We start from the raw sequence: 17,556 nt of genomic DNA on the forward strand, positions 1-17,556 counted from the left end.
TTAAAAACTAGTCGTGATTAGCTCGCTTTGCGAGCTGACACGTCTAGCCGGGAGTGCCCCTGGACCCCAGTTCTACGCTTCGCGACGAACTTGCGACTCGCTCCGCGAGCCGCCACCGCCCCGCACAGCTTTTAACATTGATGAGGAGACAACATCTATGTCTTAATCTTCTTTTTCACCAAGTTTTACAGAAATTGATGTTCTAGGAGTCCGGACCGCGTTTTCGTGCGGGGCCGCCATCTTGGATTTGGAAATGTTGAAAATCTGACCAAAAATGCGAGTTTTCCGTCGAAATACACCTCCTAATACCAAATTTCACAAAAATCGATGGATCGGAAGCCGAGATAACAATTTAGACCACGTTCGCCATTTATGATTTTTGAATTTTGAAAATCGGACCTAAAATTCTAATTTCCCGTCGAAATACACCTCCTAATACCGAGTTTCACAAAAATCGATCGATATCAGGAAGCGATGTAGCATTTTAGACCACGATCGCCATTTTTGATTATTGAATTTTGAAAATCGGACCTAAAATTCTAATTTCCCGTCGAAATACACCTCCTAATATAAAGTTTCACAAAAATCGATCGATATCAGGAAGCGATGTAGCATTTTAGACCACGGCCGCCATCTTGAATTTTTGAATTTTGAAAATCTGACCAAACATTCTAGTTTCCCGTCGAAATATACCCCCGGATACCGAATTTCACGAAAATCGATCGAACAGGAGCCGACTTAGCATTTTAGGCCACGGCCGCCATCTTGGATTTTGAGATTTTGAAAATCCGACCAAAAATTCGAGATCCTCGTCGAAAAGTACCCCCAGATACCGAGTTTCACGAAAATCGATCGGACAGGAGCCGACTTAGCATTTTAGGCCACGGCCGCCATCTTGGATTTTGAGATTTTGAAAATCCGACCAAAAATTCGAGATCCTCGTCGAAAAGTACCCCAGATACCGAGTTTCACGAAAATCGATCGGACAGGAGCCGACTTAGCATTTTAGGCCACGGCCGCCATCTTGGATTTTGAGATTTTGAAAATCCGACCAAAAATTCGAGATCCTCGTCGAAAAGTACCCCCAGATACCGAGTTTCACGAAAATCGATCGGACAGGAGCCGACTTAGCATTTTAGGCCACGGCCGCCATCTTGGATTTTGAAATTTTGAAAATCTAACCAAAAATTCGAGTTTCCCGTCGAAAAGTACCCACGGATACCGAGTTTCACGAAAATCGATCGAACAGGAGCCGACTTAGCATTTTAGGCCACGGCCGCCATCTTGGATTTTGAAATTTTGAAAATCTGACCAAAAATTCGAGTTTCCCGTCGAAAAGTACCCCCGGATGCCGAGTTTCACGAAAATCGATCGAACAGGAGCCGACTTAGCATTTTAGGCCACGGCCGCCATCTTGGATTTTGAAATTTTGAAAATCTGACCAAAAATTCGAGTTTCCCGTCGAAAAGTACCCCCGGATTCCGAGTTTCACGAAAATCGATCGAACAGGAGCCGACTTAGCATTCTAGGCCACGGCCGCCATTTTGGATTTTGAGATTTTGAAAATCCGACCAAAAATTCGAGATCCCCGTTGAAAAATACCTCCGCTTACCAATTTCCTCAAAAATCCGTTGAAAAATACCGCCTAAAACCTTATATTTCGTCTATAAGGCAGTGACGTCACGCAACAGGATTGAACCTGTTCGGCGCGATGCGCGTTAACAACCGCGTATCTCCAATGTAATACTATATGGAGAAACAACTTTTCGCTCTTGCGGGCGTCCTAAGCAGCGGATTTGAGTGGGAATAATTTTAATCAACTCCTCATTACAATAGCTGAGCGTGTACCAATTTTAAAGGAAATCGCTTCGGCCAATTTTTATCTAGGGGGGGCAGAGTGAGTGGGAACAGCAGCTTTATATAGAGTAATACGTTTGCATGTGAAAATTTTGAAACGTCGAAAAATGGCCAATTTGGGTAACCAATTTGGAGAACAATCGTGTACACCGGGATAGGCTCGACACAAGAAAAATACAACTTTTTAACGACTTGAGCGCACACCGCAATATACGTGCAATGCATGAAGTATCTTGGTGACTTGTAAGGCGCTATACTATGCGCCGCGCGCACCGTGCTGCACGCGCAATGCATGAAGTATCGTGCGGTCTTGTAAGGCGCTACTGTGTGTTTACTGTGTGTCGGCGTGCGCACCAACCCTGTTGCCCTTATTTTTCTTCTTCCTCCTCCTCTTCTTATTCTCTTTCTTGTAAGGAGAGTGTAATAGTTTAATCTCTTGCCTCTTGATAGGAGCGTTTATAAATTCGAGGCAATAATTTTTCCGGGTCTGAGCGTCGCGACGCTCGGGCGATCGGAGATGCAGCGAGGATTCGAGGCGGTGAACAATTGGAACCGAAAACGATGGCATAAATTAAAAGTGACGTTGATGCATCGGGGCAGAGGTCTCATTTAGAGAGTCCTCGGTTCCAGCATCGATAACATTCCGCTGCCGCGTTCCCCGTCCCGGTTCCGCTGCGGTCCGCCACTCTCGTTCCGCAAACAAAACTGATCTATCTCCCGGAAATTGCCCGGTCCGGTCGGGTCTCGGTCCTCCGCTTTCGACGCTAGGTGGGATGGTCGCCCACTTGTCCGGACATAAAAACTAATTGTTCCACGCAAGAGATACCAGATGAAGGAATGTAATTTTGAAATGTAGGACCGCCGAAGAACACGACGAGGACGTCAAAAAAGACTGAAATCTAGTCATTAGGGTGATTTCACGATTACTGGAATAGTTTTGTCGCCGTATCAGACAACGAATTTTTCAAAGATTTATCGCTCTACTTTTCAATTTTCATATATAAATGGCCGAAAATGTGATGTCTGTTACGCTGACTTTTCACCGCGTAACAGACAGCGCAATTTCGCAATTTACATAATATTAATTGAAAAGTAGAGCAATAAATCATTAGAAAGCATCATAATACGTAACCCTTTGAAGATTAATGCGAGAAAATTCGAGTGATTATCATTTCTACTAAAAATATGGCCGAAGAATGTGTCGTCTGTTACGGCGACAAAACTATTACAGTTATCGTGAAACCACCCTAATGAGTAGATTTCAGACTTTTTTGACGTCCTCATCGTGTTCTTCGGCGGTTCTACATTTCAATGGTATCTCTTGTGTGGAACAATTAGTTTTTACGTCCGGACAAGTAGGCAATCATCCCACCTAGCGTCGAATTATCCACTTATCTTGACTTTTGGGCGGCTTTACTCCTGTTAAGCCTACTCATTTGGATCGCGTTCAACAGAAAGGAACCAAGCCACATCAGCTATTTCCAAATTCAACCGGGCAATTTAATTTTTTACGAAAGAACGTTAATTTGTGCGGATTCCTTTGAAAATTTTGAGGAATTTGCTTCGCACTGTGCAGGAAGCTCACTGTTTACACATAAATCCGCACAACCGCTTTCATGTAAACAAGTAAATTGCCGAATTAAATGGCGATAGCTGATGTGGCTTGGTTCTTTTCTGCTCAACGCGGTGCATTTATCTGTATCTCCGGTGTGCAAGAGACCCATTGCATCGCTCGGATGCAATTGAGCCCTGTGTGTTGGAGTTTGTCTCGCGGCAGGTCTGACAAGCAGATATTGGTTTTGTGGTTTGATGAATGTGAGCGGGTCCGTAGCGTCTTAATCGATGTGCAACGGTGGAGAAAGGGAATTTGATGCGGTCCATTTGAGAATCTACTGCGACATGATGAATGGAGTCGAGCTCCGACCATGTCAGCCATTGAACAGGTAGCTCGATAAGCTCTGTGCTTTTGGTTTCCCTCCGTTACGTATGATTTTCCTCCAGTTGGTGCGAATAATGTCGCAACATGATTAGCTTTCTAAAAAGCTGAGATTTGAAAAACTCAATCCAGTTAACAAACGATTTTTTTTTTTTTTTTTTTTTTTTTTTTTTTTTTTTTAATTTAGTCTATGAAAGTTAGGTTTAGGCTACATTTGTACAATATGTGGTGACAGATGAGAGAATGTAATTTCAAAAACGGCGGTCTTGAGCTGGTAGAACGTTTTTCCTTCCAATTTTTTGCAAATGATACGGTATCGCTGCTAGGTAATTTTCATGACATTTTAATAAATAAATGTGACAAATAAATTTTTTTTGCCGCTGATTATTAAATCTTATCGACATTTTTTGAAAAAATCAAATCGTTACCTGATTTTCTCTTCTAGAGTCACCATCCTTGGTCCCTAATCGAATTCGAAATGCAAATACCTCAGATAGTGGTCCTACGGTCCTACAGCCTGAAAGACTATACCTACTTGGTACTACTATACCTACCAGGTACCTCGGTACCAGTTACCAAGTAGCCAGGTACCAAGTACCAAGTAGGTAAAGTCTTTCAGGCTGTAGGACCGTAGGACCACTATCTGAGGTATCTGCATTTCGAATTCGATTAGGGACCAAGGATGGCGACTTTAGAAAAGAAAATCAGGTAACGATTTGATTTTTTCAAAAAATGTCGATAATATTTAATAATCAGCGGCAAAACAATTTATTTGTCACATTTATTTATTGAAATGTCATGTAAATAACCTAAAAGCGATACTGTATCATTTAAAACAATTTTTCCGTGTAAGTACCTATGCACTTTTTGCTTCCTGTCATTTTAAGAAAGGGTAAGGTTTCTCTAAGATAAACATCCAAACTCTTTCATATACGTATGAAAATCCTTGACCCAAAAGGCTTCGGATCATGGTCAAAAGTGATGAGTCCCTTCTCATCTGCAGTGATTAGAAAACTTTCCTATATGTTTTCGAATTTTCCCTCAGCGCAATCACTGTTGCCATATTTCTATTGCTTCTAATTTTGGACAGTAATTCGAATTCGGACCTTGTTTGAGGGTTCTATGCAGTCCCATCTTATTAATCTCAATTTATATTCAGCCGCCAAAACGATTGAATTCGCGATAATGATCCATGACGCATAACTTTTCACCACCACTTGAGAGGTGAACAGTGACGATTCTTGAAAATTGGCACCACTGTTTTTCCTCCATTTAAATGTATGCAAAACAATCGATTTTTGGTGTGGCAGCTTGTCTCGCTTAAAATCGATATTTTTAATGGATTTAAATGGAGGAAAAACAGTGTTGCCAGCCTGTAAAATCGCCACTGGAGTGAATCCACCAAACATCGACATCAATCGCAAAAATTCGATTTTACTCGAATTTTTCTCCGCGATGTCCCCCCAACCCCCCCCCCACAAATAAGCCAAAAAAAAAAAAAAAAAAAAAAAAAAAAAAAAAAAAAAAAAAAAAAAAAACAGAGTAAAGCACTTGAGAGACAAGGAAACTCTTCATGAACTCTCTGGATGACGCGATAAAGGTTGATGGGAGAAATTGAGTCTCGCCTGGGCGGGCTTTTCGCCGGGAGATGGAACTGATGGGGCTCCCAGCACCTGTGCCCCTGTCCATTTTGACGTGTGCCGTGATTGAACATTTCCAACGCCCACGTTGGCAGCATTGACGCCATTCATCCCCCGTTCCCAGCAGGGATTTACCTTGATTGTAAGCCCACAAGGAAGTTGCTTGGAACAACTTAGCGCTTCTTTCGAGTTGACCCTGACTTTCTCCTTTCATGGAGTATTCTTGGTGACGTCAAAAGTGTGGTCGCTCAAGCAAAAATGGACATTGGTACAGGGCAGCAAAGTTTTCTTTGCAGGAATTTGCAGGTATCTGAAATTTGATGAATTTCGTGTTTAAGTAGAAATTACTGAGTGAACTGAACACCAGGATACCATTGGTTCATGAATTGAACAATTATTGGAGAAGATATGACAAAATGATCTAATCTGCTAAAATACGTGTGCTTAATTGGGGAATGCCGCCGGATGACGTCACTAGGCGGTGCATTTTCTCATTTTTAAGTCTATTTTTATATTATTTCCCATGTTAGAAAAAAATTATTAAAAATAATATGAAATCAGCTCTTTAAGCACTTTCAGATGAAGCAATAAAAAATTTGTATGCAAATCGTGTGCAGTGTGTTGAAAAATCTGATCGCAGTTTTTCTCTCACCGAGAACTTAAAATTGACAAGTATGGGAGGCGGTACGAGCCCACACACAGCCATGGCTGGTTTTTAATCCAGCAGAGGGCGTGAGGCGACATTTTCATCCGACAATTTGTCGTTTCTCCAACGACTGAACGTATCCTCATTCCAAGATTCCAAAATCTAATTACTCGACTCTTGTTTTCACACGGAAAGTAACCCGCGATTTCCGTTCGAAATATCCATCATTTTTTATGAGAATCCATGTAAAAAAATCTGTGAAATTTTCAAAGAAAAAATCCCGAAAGTTTCCAAGTAAAAATAAAATTCTGGAAAAGAATTTTTGCAACGTTGGAATATAGTTACGTTCCTTCGACTGGGAAACGACGAATTTTGAGCTCCGGTTAGTTTGGGTGAAACGTTTCAAAATAATTCTCGAAACCACATTTTTTGACCGGCTAAGTTCTACCCGATGCAGCAAAAAGCTCAGATTTAGTCTTAAATTAAAGGCGTTAGGTGTCTCAAAATGTACTTAAAACTCCTAAGTAAAAAGGAAAAAAAAACACTTTAGTTATTCTTCGAATACTTTGAATAAATGCCGGAACGACGTACTCTTCAAATAGAATTGTCATAAACGAGATAATATGCAATGACATCATATGCCTCTCATCAAATATGGTTGCAGAGTTTACTATCTCAAAAATATCTGCGTATTTACTGTGCACATTGTCATTAAATTCATCCAAGATTCCCAGCCTTCCAGACCGAATGAAGATTATTCGAGTTTAATCACTGTTGTATCAGTGGTTTTAAAGTAAGGTCAGGATTTAAAGCCCCACCTCGAAAACTTCAATTTTTGGAACCCCCATCTGAGACTTCCGCATGCTTGAAATTTTCTTACTATGTATATGCAATATCAAGAAATTTTTGAAGTACATTGATTGGGAGGTGCAACATTGATTTTGAGCTTTTTTACATATTTACTGAGCATTCCAGCAATCAAATAATTTGTCGTCAAGTGTTCAAAAATTCGAAGACAGATAAATTTAACATTTGAAAGTTACCGGTAACAGCGAAATCTCGGATAATTTTTTTCTTCTTCTCATGGACCGAAAGGATCGCTGAAATACGAGTGGTAAATGAAAAACCAAACGTTTCACGAAAACACTCGGGATATCGATGTTTCTTATATTGTGTCTCGGAAGTTCAAATAATGCAGCGCTAAAGTAGTGTCTAATGCATTTCCAATTCTGCGCGAGTAGATTGTTGATACAAGAAACTTGGAGATAAGAATTGAGGAGATGCAGGGTGAGTACTCAAAGAGTTTCGAGACTTTGGCGCTGTTGTCAGAATTTTCCACCCCCATAGAAGAATTGGGAAGTGTTAAACAAGAGAAGACGGCTCCCTTCCGCTTACCTTATCTCTGTCAAAAAAACTTGTTCAGCGTGACTGTGAGGCACACAATTGTAGAAATGCCTTACAGTAATGCCATAATTCCATTATAGTGGTATACATTTTGGAAAATCGCCCAACAGTGCCATAATTTCACATTTTTTGCGAGAATAGAATGTGAGGTACGATGAAATTTTAATTAAAATCTCATTATTACTTTGATTGAAAATGAGGGAACATCTTTTCTGCACAAGTCTTAAAATTTTAGAATTTCCAAAAGGTAAAAGTTAGCTCATTTGTGATGACTTTTAGTTTTTTGTAGATGCGCGTTTTGGGCAAGTGATCTATCATCGGGGCTACTCAATTTTTTTTTTAAATTCTTTAAAATTTTAAAAAAATTGATGTTCAAATTTTGAAATTTAATAATCAATTTTTCTAGTTTCCTGTCTTACACGCAAAGTCGATTTTCATGTTATTTCTGGATTTTTACTCTTTTTATGCGCTCTTACCTTAATTTTAGAGGTGGGAGAAAATACCTCTGCCATACGAACCGAATAGTGTAGTGAGTTCTTTCCGGTTCAAATCCGAGAACTTCAGCTCGATTGGTTCAATTTCATCCAAAATTTGCAGGAAAGACCATATCCAGGGTCTCTTCTTGAACGTCAGGTGATTTTTCTTCTCCGTGCACAATATTGCACTATATTCATTGTCTGAGCTCTCCAGACGCTGTATTTTCCTCCGAGTGTCCCAAATCTTACATATCTCAAGAGGAGACACTTGAAAGCCGTCAGTTGAATTTGCCGGCTCCTAGACAGCGGAGAGTGGGATGGCGGTTGTTAAATTGTCGGGCGAATCGAAGTCATGTCGGTTCCCTCATTTCGGCGAATTAGCCCGCGACGATCGCGATAGCCCGCCCGGGCATTAGTCAGACGCGAGGATCCCTTTAATTAAATTTCGCTCGGGAAACGGAAAACGGAAAACGGGAACGTATTCTCGACGAAATAAAAACGGCAGCTCGGCCCGGCCAAGACAGCGCTCTCGTCCTCGCGACAAGTACTTTATTCTCCATCGCCGATCTCGCCGCGCCGTGCCAGATCGCGCATGCAGCAGCTCCACGCCAGTACCGCTTGTTGCATCGCTCGAATCTGAAGGCGAAAATTGAATCGCTCAGTTACACAAGGGCCCAAGCGCCAAATGTACAAGTACGCAAAAATCAATAATGAAATCAGATAATTTAATTCATAGCTTTAATTTTTTTTTTCCTTTTTAGCTCTCGGATGTATGAGGGGTCAATTAAAACTGTTATCGCCATTTTTCTCGAATTCTCATTTTTGGCGCTTGAGCCCGGCGCGTGAGCCCTTTCTCCGGAACATTTACTAATTTCTCCGGAGAGAAAATAATTCTCTCCCTAACAATAACTTTTCGTCCCGAAGAGAAAATATTTTTCTCCGGAACACTAAATAATTTCTCCGCAGAGGACATAATTTTCTCCCGGAAAAAAAAATTAAAATTAATTTTGTCGTTTTTTCCTGCAGCTGAAAGTGAGCTGGTAACAGCTGGAAACGTCCTGCCTTTTAGTGATTTTTTAATGTTTAGCCTTGTTTATCCGCATGTTTTAATTGCCTCCCGATTTCTTCGTATATTGGGGCTATGTTTTTTGGGCTGTATGACTATGAAAAATGTATGAATTGAAGGAGTTGAGAGTGATGAGGTGACTAAATTTGTGTTGCAGGCAAGGCGGTGCCATTTGTGGAGCTGACGGTGGCGCATGCATCTGTGCTGACGATCCTGGCCATCAGCTTCGAGAGGTACTACGCCATCTGCGAACCCCTCAAAGCCGGCTATGTCTGCACGAAAACCAGGGCTCTTATAATCTGCCTCCTAGCTTGGGCACTTGCCGCTCTCTTCACCAGGTAAGTCAATAAATTAACTCCCTTCTTTGGGCCGCATTCATGTCACCTGAGAATTTTTCCATCAGAGATGCTGTATCTTACGTACCCCGCACTCACAATTTAAGCAAATCTAAACATAAAGTCAGTAAAAAAAAAAGTTAATTTTATAATTCAAATAATTATTCATTTCAGATAAATAATATAATAACTAATTTAAGTATTCAATTTTAATTTACAAAAAAGTTAATTTCATTATACTTTGTTTTTTGGTCCGAGAGGTGAATAAAACTACTCCGGAACGTCCCCGGCATTATTTTTTTTCCAGCTTATTCGGTTACCCATTTTATTATGCTCGTTTTAGTCAAAAGTTACATTCGGAAGTCAGCGCTACCTTGCATCCAATGATAATTCATGAGCCACTTCTTGAACAAAAATTCAAATAAAATTCGCGTAATGATGACTGATGAATGTCGGGATAGGCGCCTCGCTAGGCGAGTTTTCGCGACTAAAGATAGGGTTGTTAAACCACTTTTTTCAACTCTTTGGTCATCAGTCATCATGGGGCGAATCTGAACGTTGATTCCCGAAAGTAAATCTTACATTATAGAGAAGATAGCAGTGTGGGGTCTCTAAGATATATTGTCTCTGATTTCGATTTGCAATATAAGCTTCGTTAAATTAAGCTTTATGTGAAGTACACACGTTGAAAATTGGGACCATTGGTTGAAAGTCAACAGTCGTAATTTGATCAATTTAATTCTTTTTCATTATAAAAGTACCAAGTTTATTTGAATAGTTCAGGTCCACTTGTAATTGTTGAGCCCCCGATCTTCACCAGTGGCTAAAAAATCCCCAAATATCGCAAATTTCAGGGAATTTCCAATCATTGTACCGATGACCCCCTTTTCTAGATCCTTTATTTTCAGCGTGTGGACTTGGTTTTAGAGAAGACAAAATATACTACTAGACATGGTAAAAATGAAATCTCGCGAAATATGTTTTTTCAGCAAAGCACGCAAAACGCGTCAAGCATTTGCTAAAGTTCAAAATCAATTATAAATAAGATATGAACGTTTGAAAAATTAGTGATTTCAAAATCCACGTTCAGAAAAGAATTAAAACTAATGAAAAGTCAAATCAGCAACTGTATGAACTTATCATTCCATAAATGCCAATAATGTATATTTGAAAAAAATCCTTTCTACACTAATCTACAGTATTTGTAAACTAGTCGATGAATGAGAGGTTTGAATTTACAAACCCTGAAAAACACGACTTTCCTCTTTTGAATTGAATTTGAAAATTTTGGATATTTCCATCGTATTCTAAGTGAGCTTCTGATGATAAAACATGTTTCATTATGCTCAACCGTCAAGTCCGTCTTAGCAGTTCCTAGCAACGCGGTGATTACACTGTATCAAACAGAGTAATGGAAAATCAAGAAAATACGAAAAATTAAGAGGAGTTGCCTAACTAATCGCACATTCTTTCCGCTCAAACATTCAAAGCGGAGAAAGAACATGTTGGTTCTGAAAGTTCATCTGTAACATCATCCTTACGGCGGAATAGAACTTCAAACCTCCCTTTCCGAAATTCAACTTTATTAGCTTGATTCCTTTTTCCTGATCTGAGTGTAGATTGTCAAATTCAAAAGAGTTCCTTTTAAGTGCCTGGGTATTTTCTATCTCAATAGTCTGAGGCATACAAACTTCTATTCGGTGCAAAGAAATATCAATGCATATTCCGCCCACCATCATTCTCTCTGAGACGACTTAATTATTGTTGTCCGTTCTGACGGCGTGTCAGTTGAATGGAAGTTGAATCAAGTCACCAAAGATTTTCAAAAATTATGTCATGTTGGTTGCGATGTCGATGCAACAACTGTGTATTTTGTTTCTGCACACGGCATTAATTTCTATAAATCAATTTTCCTTAAATTGCACTATTTGGCAACGATGACACTTATGAATAATACCATTATCAAGTATTTACATGATATTACATGAGTTTATTACAAATTAAATGGAGGTTAAACAGATATCCCAGAGGGAGTAAAATGTGGGGACCTTTAATCGAATTAAATGAGGAATTGCCGCCCAAAACTTGCTTTTCATAATTCTTTCTTTCAAAATTCTCCAATCGTTCTACATTATAGCAATGACGGCATAAAAATCTAATGACGTGAAAAATTCCGTCATCCCAAGCGGCGAAAATGGAGCCGTGGCTTTTTTGATACAACTATTCGTACTCGAGGGATGTCCGTGTTGCATACGCAGAGAATTGAAGGGGTTCTAGGTTTCTTAATCATAAAGTTTGGCTACAAGTATCTAGAAGAATGTTTGTGTTGCACTTACAAGTACTTTAACCATAAAAAACCTCGGTATTGGGTTGAACCGTGTAGCGTATGACCCACCCTCCACGCAGCGTTACTAAATAGTGTGATTTTCGGATTTCTTATTCTTAATGATTTGCGGAATTGACAAACACGGAAGAGTTTAATTTTTGATTTAACAATTTAATTCCTAAACAAAGTGACTGCAATGTTTCAACGTAGATTGTACAGCAAAAAAATGCTACTTTAACCACTATTGTAAGCTATTGTAACTCCGGGGGTGGTTAAAGTAGCATTTTTGTGATGTGAAATTTTCATTGAAACATTGCAGTCACTTGTTTTAGTAATTGAATTGTTAAATCAGCAATTTAATTTTTTCCTTGATGTAATGAAATTGTGGACACGTTTCTGATGGAACATTTTTCAGAAACATGATGCAGTTTTTGATAGGAGAGGAAATCGAAATTTTAACATTCCCTTAAGAATTACCGTCTGAATACTCTATCTTTCGGTTCACTTCGTTTTTTTAAAATACTGAACTTTTTTCGAAAAGAAAGGTAGGACACTCCCACAGTGCTTAAAATTTCACCTAAACGCTTTGAGAAATAGTGCCTAAAAACTTAATATATGTATGTAGGATAAATTTCCTGTAATTTCATATTTTCAAGCCTGCATGAACTAGGAAAAAAGCAACTACAGTAATTTCTTGTCATTTATACAAATGATAAAAATAATACAATTAAAAACAAAATTGTACGTCTCGTGAAGTCGGCACACGCGATTATTTCAAAGAATTCTCTTTCATTTGAATGAAGGTTGCTCAAAGATACAAAAGTCAACATTGGAAATCAGAGAAAATACAAAAACGCAGTTACAAGACATTAATTTACGTACTAGCTTTTATTTTGAATGTCAAGATTTATATTTTATGACGGCATTGTAATATAACTTGAAATTTCACCTCTAGTGTGGGTTACTCTCCTCCAACTTTCGCACTTTCTTCTCTCGCTCTTTCCTTCTAAATCATCACTCTCCCCGTCTTTTTACTTCATTTCCAAATTCAATCGTAATCTCATTTCTATTCGTCAAACTGCTGGAGGCTCATATCCTGGGAGTTCTAGACCACTAAGACCTTATGCAATGCATCAAAACGCTTACCCTTAAACTACAAGCCACAAGTCTTTGCTTCCTCTCAAAACTCCTTCAATTTCGTCGGGTAGGCAATTTCATCTCCTGAGAGTTGAAATAGTTGCTCGATGTCGAAACGAACACTAGAACGGCGCCCGATGTGATTATACCAGACCTTTCACCCCCTGCGGGTCGATTATTGAAATTGATAGACAAAGTTATGGACAAAGAAGACAAAAAGGATATGGAGGGATCCTATTAGTGTAAGTATGGGTGGTTGCAATGGACAAAGGAGGTAGGTAATAGACTAACCAACAGCAATCCACGAGAGAACCGATAGTTAGTCCATCATTTTCTCCCTTAGTCTGTAGGAACCATCGAACCACCCTTTTCAACCAATAGTATAGCTTCATAATCCCTATGTCTTCTTTGTCTTTCGCTTTGTCTATCAATTTCAATGATCGGACCGCTGGAGCGTCACGTATTTCATGACTAGTTCCTTGGAAGAAATTGGGAAAAGCCCGAATTATCTAATGCTGTTCTTCCTGAGTTCGAATCCGAGTGAATTCTAACGCTCCCTTACGACCTTTTACCGCCGTTTCGGCAATTCTCAAGATCCTTCCGCGGGTCTCTCAGGAGTGATTAAAATTTAAAGCCAACAGGAAGAATTAGCGCCGAGTTTTGATTTTTTCCGTGCGATGCGATGACACCAAGTGACAAGTAACCTCGTCGGGAGGGGGAGAGAAAATAAATTAGGTGAAGAGGAGCGGAAGATAGCGATTTATTTATTTACACGCTAAAAAAACTAAGTAACAAGGCTCCGAAGAATGGGACGAGGGGCGGAGGAAGGCGCGGAAAAGAGAAATGATGAAAGCTCGCGAGCCATTATTAGAATGAAAAATGCGAGGGCATTAACAAAGCTTGCATATTGACTCCTTTGCGAGGGCTTGTAAACGACGTCATTGGAGCTTCCTCAGTTTCGCTCTTGATGCAACGCTATGACGTAAAGGGAGTTGTATGCTGCCGTGGTAAGGAATAACGCCGTTTGAGCCTTTGGACGTCGCCAAATTTCCTTAGTAAAATCACGGAATTTAAAGAAAATCTGTGCATATTTCCCCCTCCCCCTAATTTTTCAAAGATTTTTGCTCGTAATTTGATTCAAAGTTCCTGAGCATTTTACGGAACAATATTCATGACTTTCCTCGAATGAAAATATTTTCTCAGAGGATATTTGGCAACGTTCGAATTTTTATACGACGTTCAGCCTTAGTACCGTAGCATATCAATGGCCAAAGTGCGAAACCACCTATCTCAGTGCAGAAGTTGTGAAACCGGGGAGGCCCATCCGTGTCAAATTCTGCATTTGCCATGGTATATAATTCTCGAAGCGGAAATCTCAAAAGTACACGACTTTCTTTCGCAAAATGTGAAATTAAGAGAGAATTTCGGACTCTCGATGTGCTCTTCATAATTTCTGTTTCTCTTGCCATGAAGGAGCATCCATTTTGTAGTGCCAAGGAAAATCGCTTTATAAGCATTCGAGAGTAGCCAAATTTCCTCCAATAAAATTGTCGTTTTTAAGGAGAGTTGAGAACGTTTTCTCTCACAGATATTTTAGATCCAACTGCAACTAAAATCCTCCGAAAAACGGGAGAAAAATATTCACAGATTTCTCTGAAAATTCGTATTTTAATAGAAGAGATTTGACAACGTTTGAAGGCTCATACGACGTTCTTCCTAAGCACGGCAGTATTATTTTTCGCTCCAGCAAAAGTTTGCAACAGTCGGAGAGTATGGGTTCTCCTCCACTCTGTTTGAAACACGGTGTTCATTTCGTCGCTCCTCGGACGTATGGTCGAATCTCAATTTTCATGTGAGTCCTGTTCTGCCGTGGTGAGGAAAAACGCCGCATGATCATTCGAGTGTTGCCAAATTTCCTCCGATAAAATGTTTATTTTTGATGAAATTTATGAATATTTTTCCTAGAAATGTTCAGAATCTCTAGGTGAAATTGCGAACAAAATTATCTGAAAAATTGGGAGGAAAATATTCATAAGTTTACCAGGAAATTCGCGTTTTATCAAAGGAAATTTGGCAACGCCTGAAGGCTCATACGGCGTTCTTCCTTAGCACGGCGGTATAACTCTATGCTTTCCGGGGCTCATGTGAAGATAGAGATACGCCGTTACGTCGATGCTGCCGTAGTAAGGAAGAACGCCGTATGAACATTCGAGAGTTGCCAAATTTCCCCGAATAAAATGTTCATTTTTGAGGAAAGTTGCAAATATTTTTCCATAAAATTTTCAGGAATTTTAGGTGAAATTGCGAAAAAAATTATGTGAAAAATCGGAAAGAAAATATTCATAAGTTTAATTGGAAATTTGGGTTTTATCAAAGGAAATTTAGCAACGCCTGAAGGTTCATACGGCGTTTTTCCTTAGGACGGCAGAGTGGAGCGACGATTCCTTCTCGAGCCGAGCGGAGAGAAACTGGAGAATCTTAGGAGGTTTTGCGCGAACTCTCACCCCCCGAGAAAGCCATCAACCCCTCGAGAAGGAGCGTCACTCACAACCCCTCCCTCCCCGGTCCGCCTCGAGTGTGCCGCAGCCGAAATTCGGGCTCTTAAGCGGCCGGCCTTTTTTATTTTAATCAATAGAAATAACAGTAAATCCGTCGAGGACTAGCCGCACCAAATTTGCGCCCTTTCGGAAGGCATTAAAATTCCGAACGGAAAGGGGGATGCGCAATGACAACCCCTCATCCGGTATTTTTCATACACTCCCACCCCCTTCCCCCTCTTCCCACCCTATCGCTATCTTGCGCCGCGCGGTGGGTCCCAAGTACGAATGGGATATGGATCGGAAAATTGCTACAGAGCACAGGGGAGAATTTCATAAGCCGCCCTGCCTTTCATTATTACACTTCATCTAGCGTTTAGAGTTCACTTATTACTTCACACGACCAGTGTGTAATTTTAAAAGTCGAAAATTAAAAAATAAAAATTAAAAAAAAAATTACACGATTACGAGTTTCTTTGCCAGGGAGCTCTCCTCGCAAGAAATCGTTCACCACCCGCCCGTCGGGAGGCGCCGCGGCGTGCTGCCAGTGCGGAACGCGCACTGACGCCTACAAACCTAAGGGGATACTTCACGCATTGCGCAATGCTTGAAGTATCCCGTTAGGTTTGTAGGCGCCAGTGCGCGTTTCGAGCTGGCAGCGGCAGCACTCCGCGCCGCAGCGTGCCATAAACTTGCCCGCAATTAATAGGTCAGTTCAGGGTGTTGGAATGTGAGCAATTTGACATCAAATTCGAAATTAGCGACTCAAAAAAATATCAGTTACGAACTTTCGGTGACCTTTCAGTCAGTATCCGACTTATTTCTTCCCTTTCTTGAGTTTTGGACTATAGTGCTCATGAAATTCTCCCCTGTGCTCGATCGGGGAAATTGGAAGAACGTATTTTTTTTAAATTTTCCGCTGTGACGTCACTAAAGGAAGGATAATCGGCACCTGTGCCAGGACTCGTATTCCGCCATATTGAAGATAACGCCGCATGTGCTACAACCGAAGTATTCACTGTGCCAAACCGTGCGACTATTTGGTTAACCGAACCAAATTTCAATGAACGGTTTATCTCGACCACATAGTTCGGTAAAGCAGAGCGAATAATTCGGCCATGTGAATACTGAACAGTCCTTTTTTCTGTGATAAAAGAATAAAACTTCAAACTTGTTTTTCTCGCTTTCACCTTGAATGACATTTTTCTACAATGCTGAATTCGATCCATTTCTGGCGTTCTCCGGTTTCCCAGTTTCATCGCTCCAACCCCTTATTTTTCGTTTCCACCCGATTTTTGTCCACTGTGCGGCGCTTGGTGACTGTTTATCGCCGACCTGTGACGCTCTTGAGGCGAATCTCAGCCCGAAGTTGCCGAACTTCCAGAATAAAATCGGTGATTTTCCCAGGAATCAAGGGGAACCCTGAACATTTTTGCCTCAAATTGACAAGATCGGACGAATCTCAAGTCCCTGCCTCCCCTTTTCGAGGTCATATTTTCTCAGCTTCGGAACTATCACGAGAGGAAAGGGGAGTGTCATTGGCATTGAAATTGGGCCCCGATTTCAGGGAAAATAAAATCAAATGAGAAATTGTAATATCAGTGATGCGGTAAAAGTTTTGAAAACTTTGACCCGTATGACCGAGTATTTTCAACCCTTTCCTCTTTCGACGTAAAGCTAATAAAAAAGGGGAAGATCAGTTGAGTTGAGAAAGGAATTTAGCGGAGTGCATCGGTGTAGTATATTTACGTAAAAAGGTTTATTTTAAGGGACTAATAATAAGATCAGGGATTCGTAGGGAATTGCGGTCAATTTCTTGATTGCGAAGTTGGGATTCGTGCTCACGATTAAGTTCGCTCGAGAATTTTTATAATCGGAGTAGCAGAAGAAGTTCAAGAAATGACGATAATGTTCGTACACCTAGCACACTCAGACAACCCTCGCATTATCGAAGTAGCGCAACTTTTAATTATATCGATGGAATTTTGAAGAATACCTCTTCTGTGAAATTTTATTCGTGGCTGCTCTTTTAGTAACGCGTTGGTTTACGCCGTACCCCAGACGAAGAAACTCGACTCAAACAATTCGATTTCTTACCAGAATATGACCGCAATTTTTGTCCGAAACCTGGCATGTAATTAGAAGAAAAGGCATTGAAAGTTTCAGTCACAAATGGACTGCGTTTAACAAAGAGGA

The 17,556-nt window shown here is 40.3% G+C and overlaps 1 protein-coding gene across 2 annotated transcripts in view; it reads left to right on the forward strand.

Annotated features, from left to right (window-relative positions):
- Positions 1-17,556, forward strand: part of LOC109043016 (growth hormone secretagogue receptor type 1) — a 376,139-nt gene that overhangs the window by 313,579 nt on the left and 45,004 nt on the right. For both annotated transcript variants that reach the window (XM_019060032.2, XM_019060035.2), the window contains exon 3: positions 9,183-9,363. In XM_019060032.2, the coding sequence (XP_018915577.2) occupies positions 9,183-9,363 (181 nt within the window). The remainder of the gene's footprint in view (positions 1-9,182; positions 9,364-17,556) is intronic.

This window comes from Bemisia tabaci, chromosome 8 (assembly GCF_918797505.1).
Source record: "Bemisia tabaci chromosome 8, PGI_BMITA_v3".
In the NCBI taxonomy this organism is placed as follows: Eukaryota; Metazoa; Arthropoda; class Insecta; order Hemiptera; family Aleyrodidae; genus Bemisia; species Bemisia tabaci.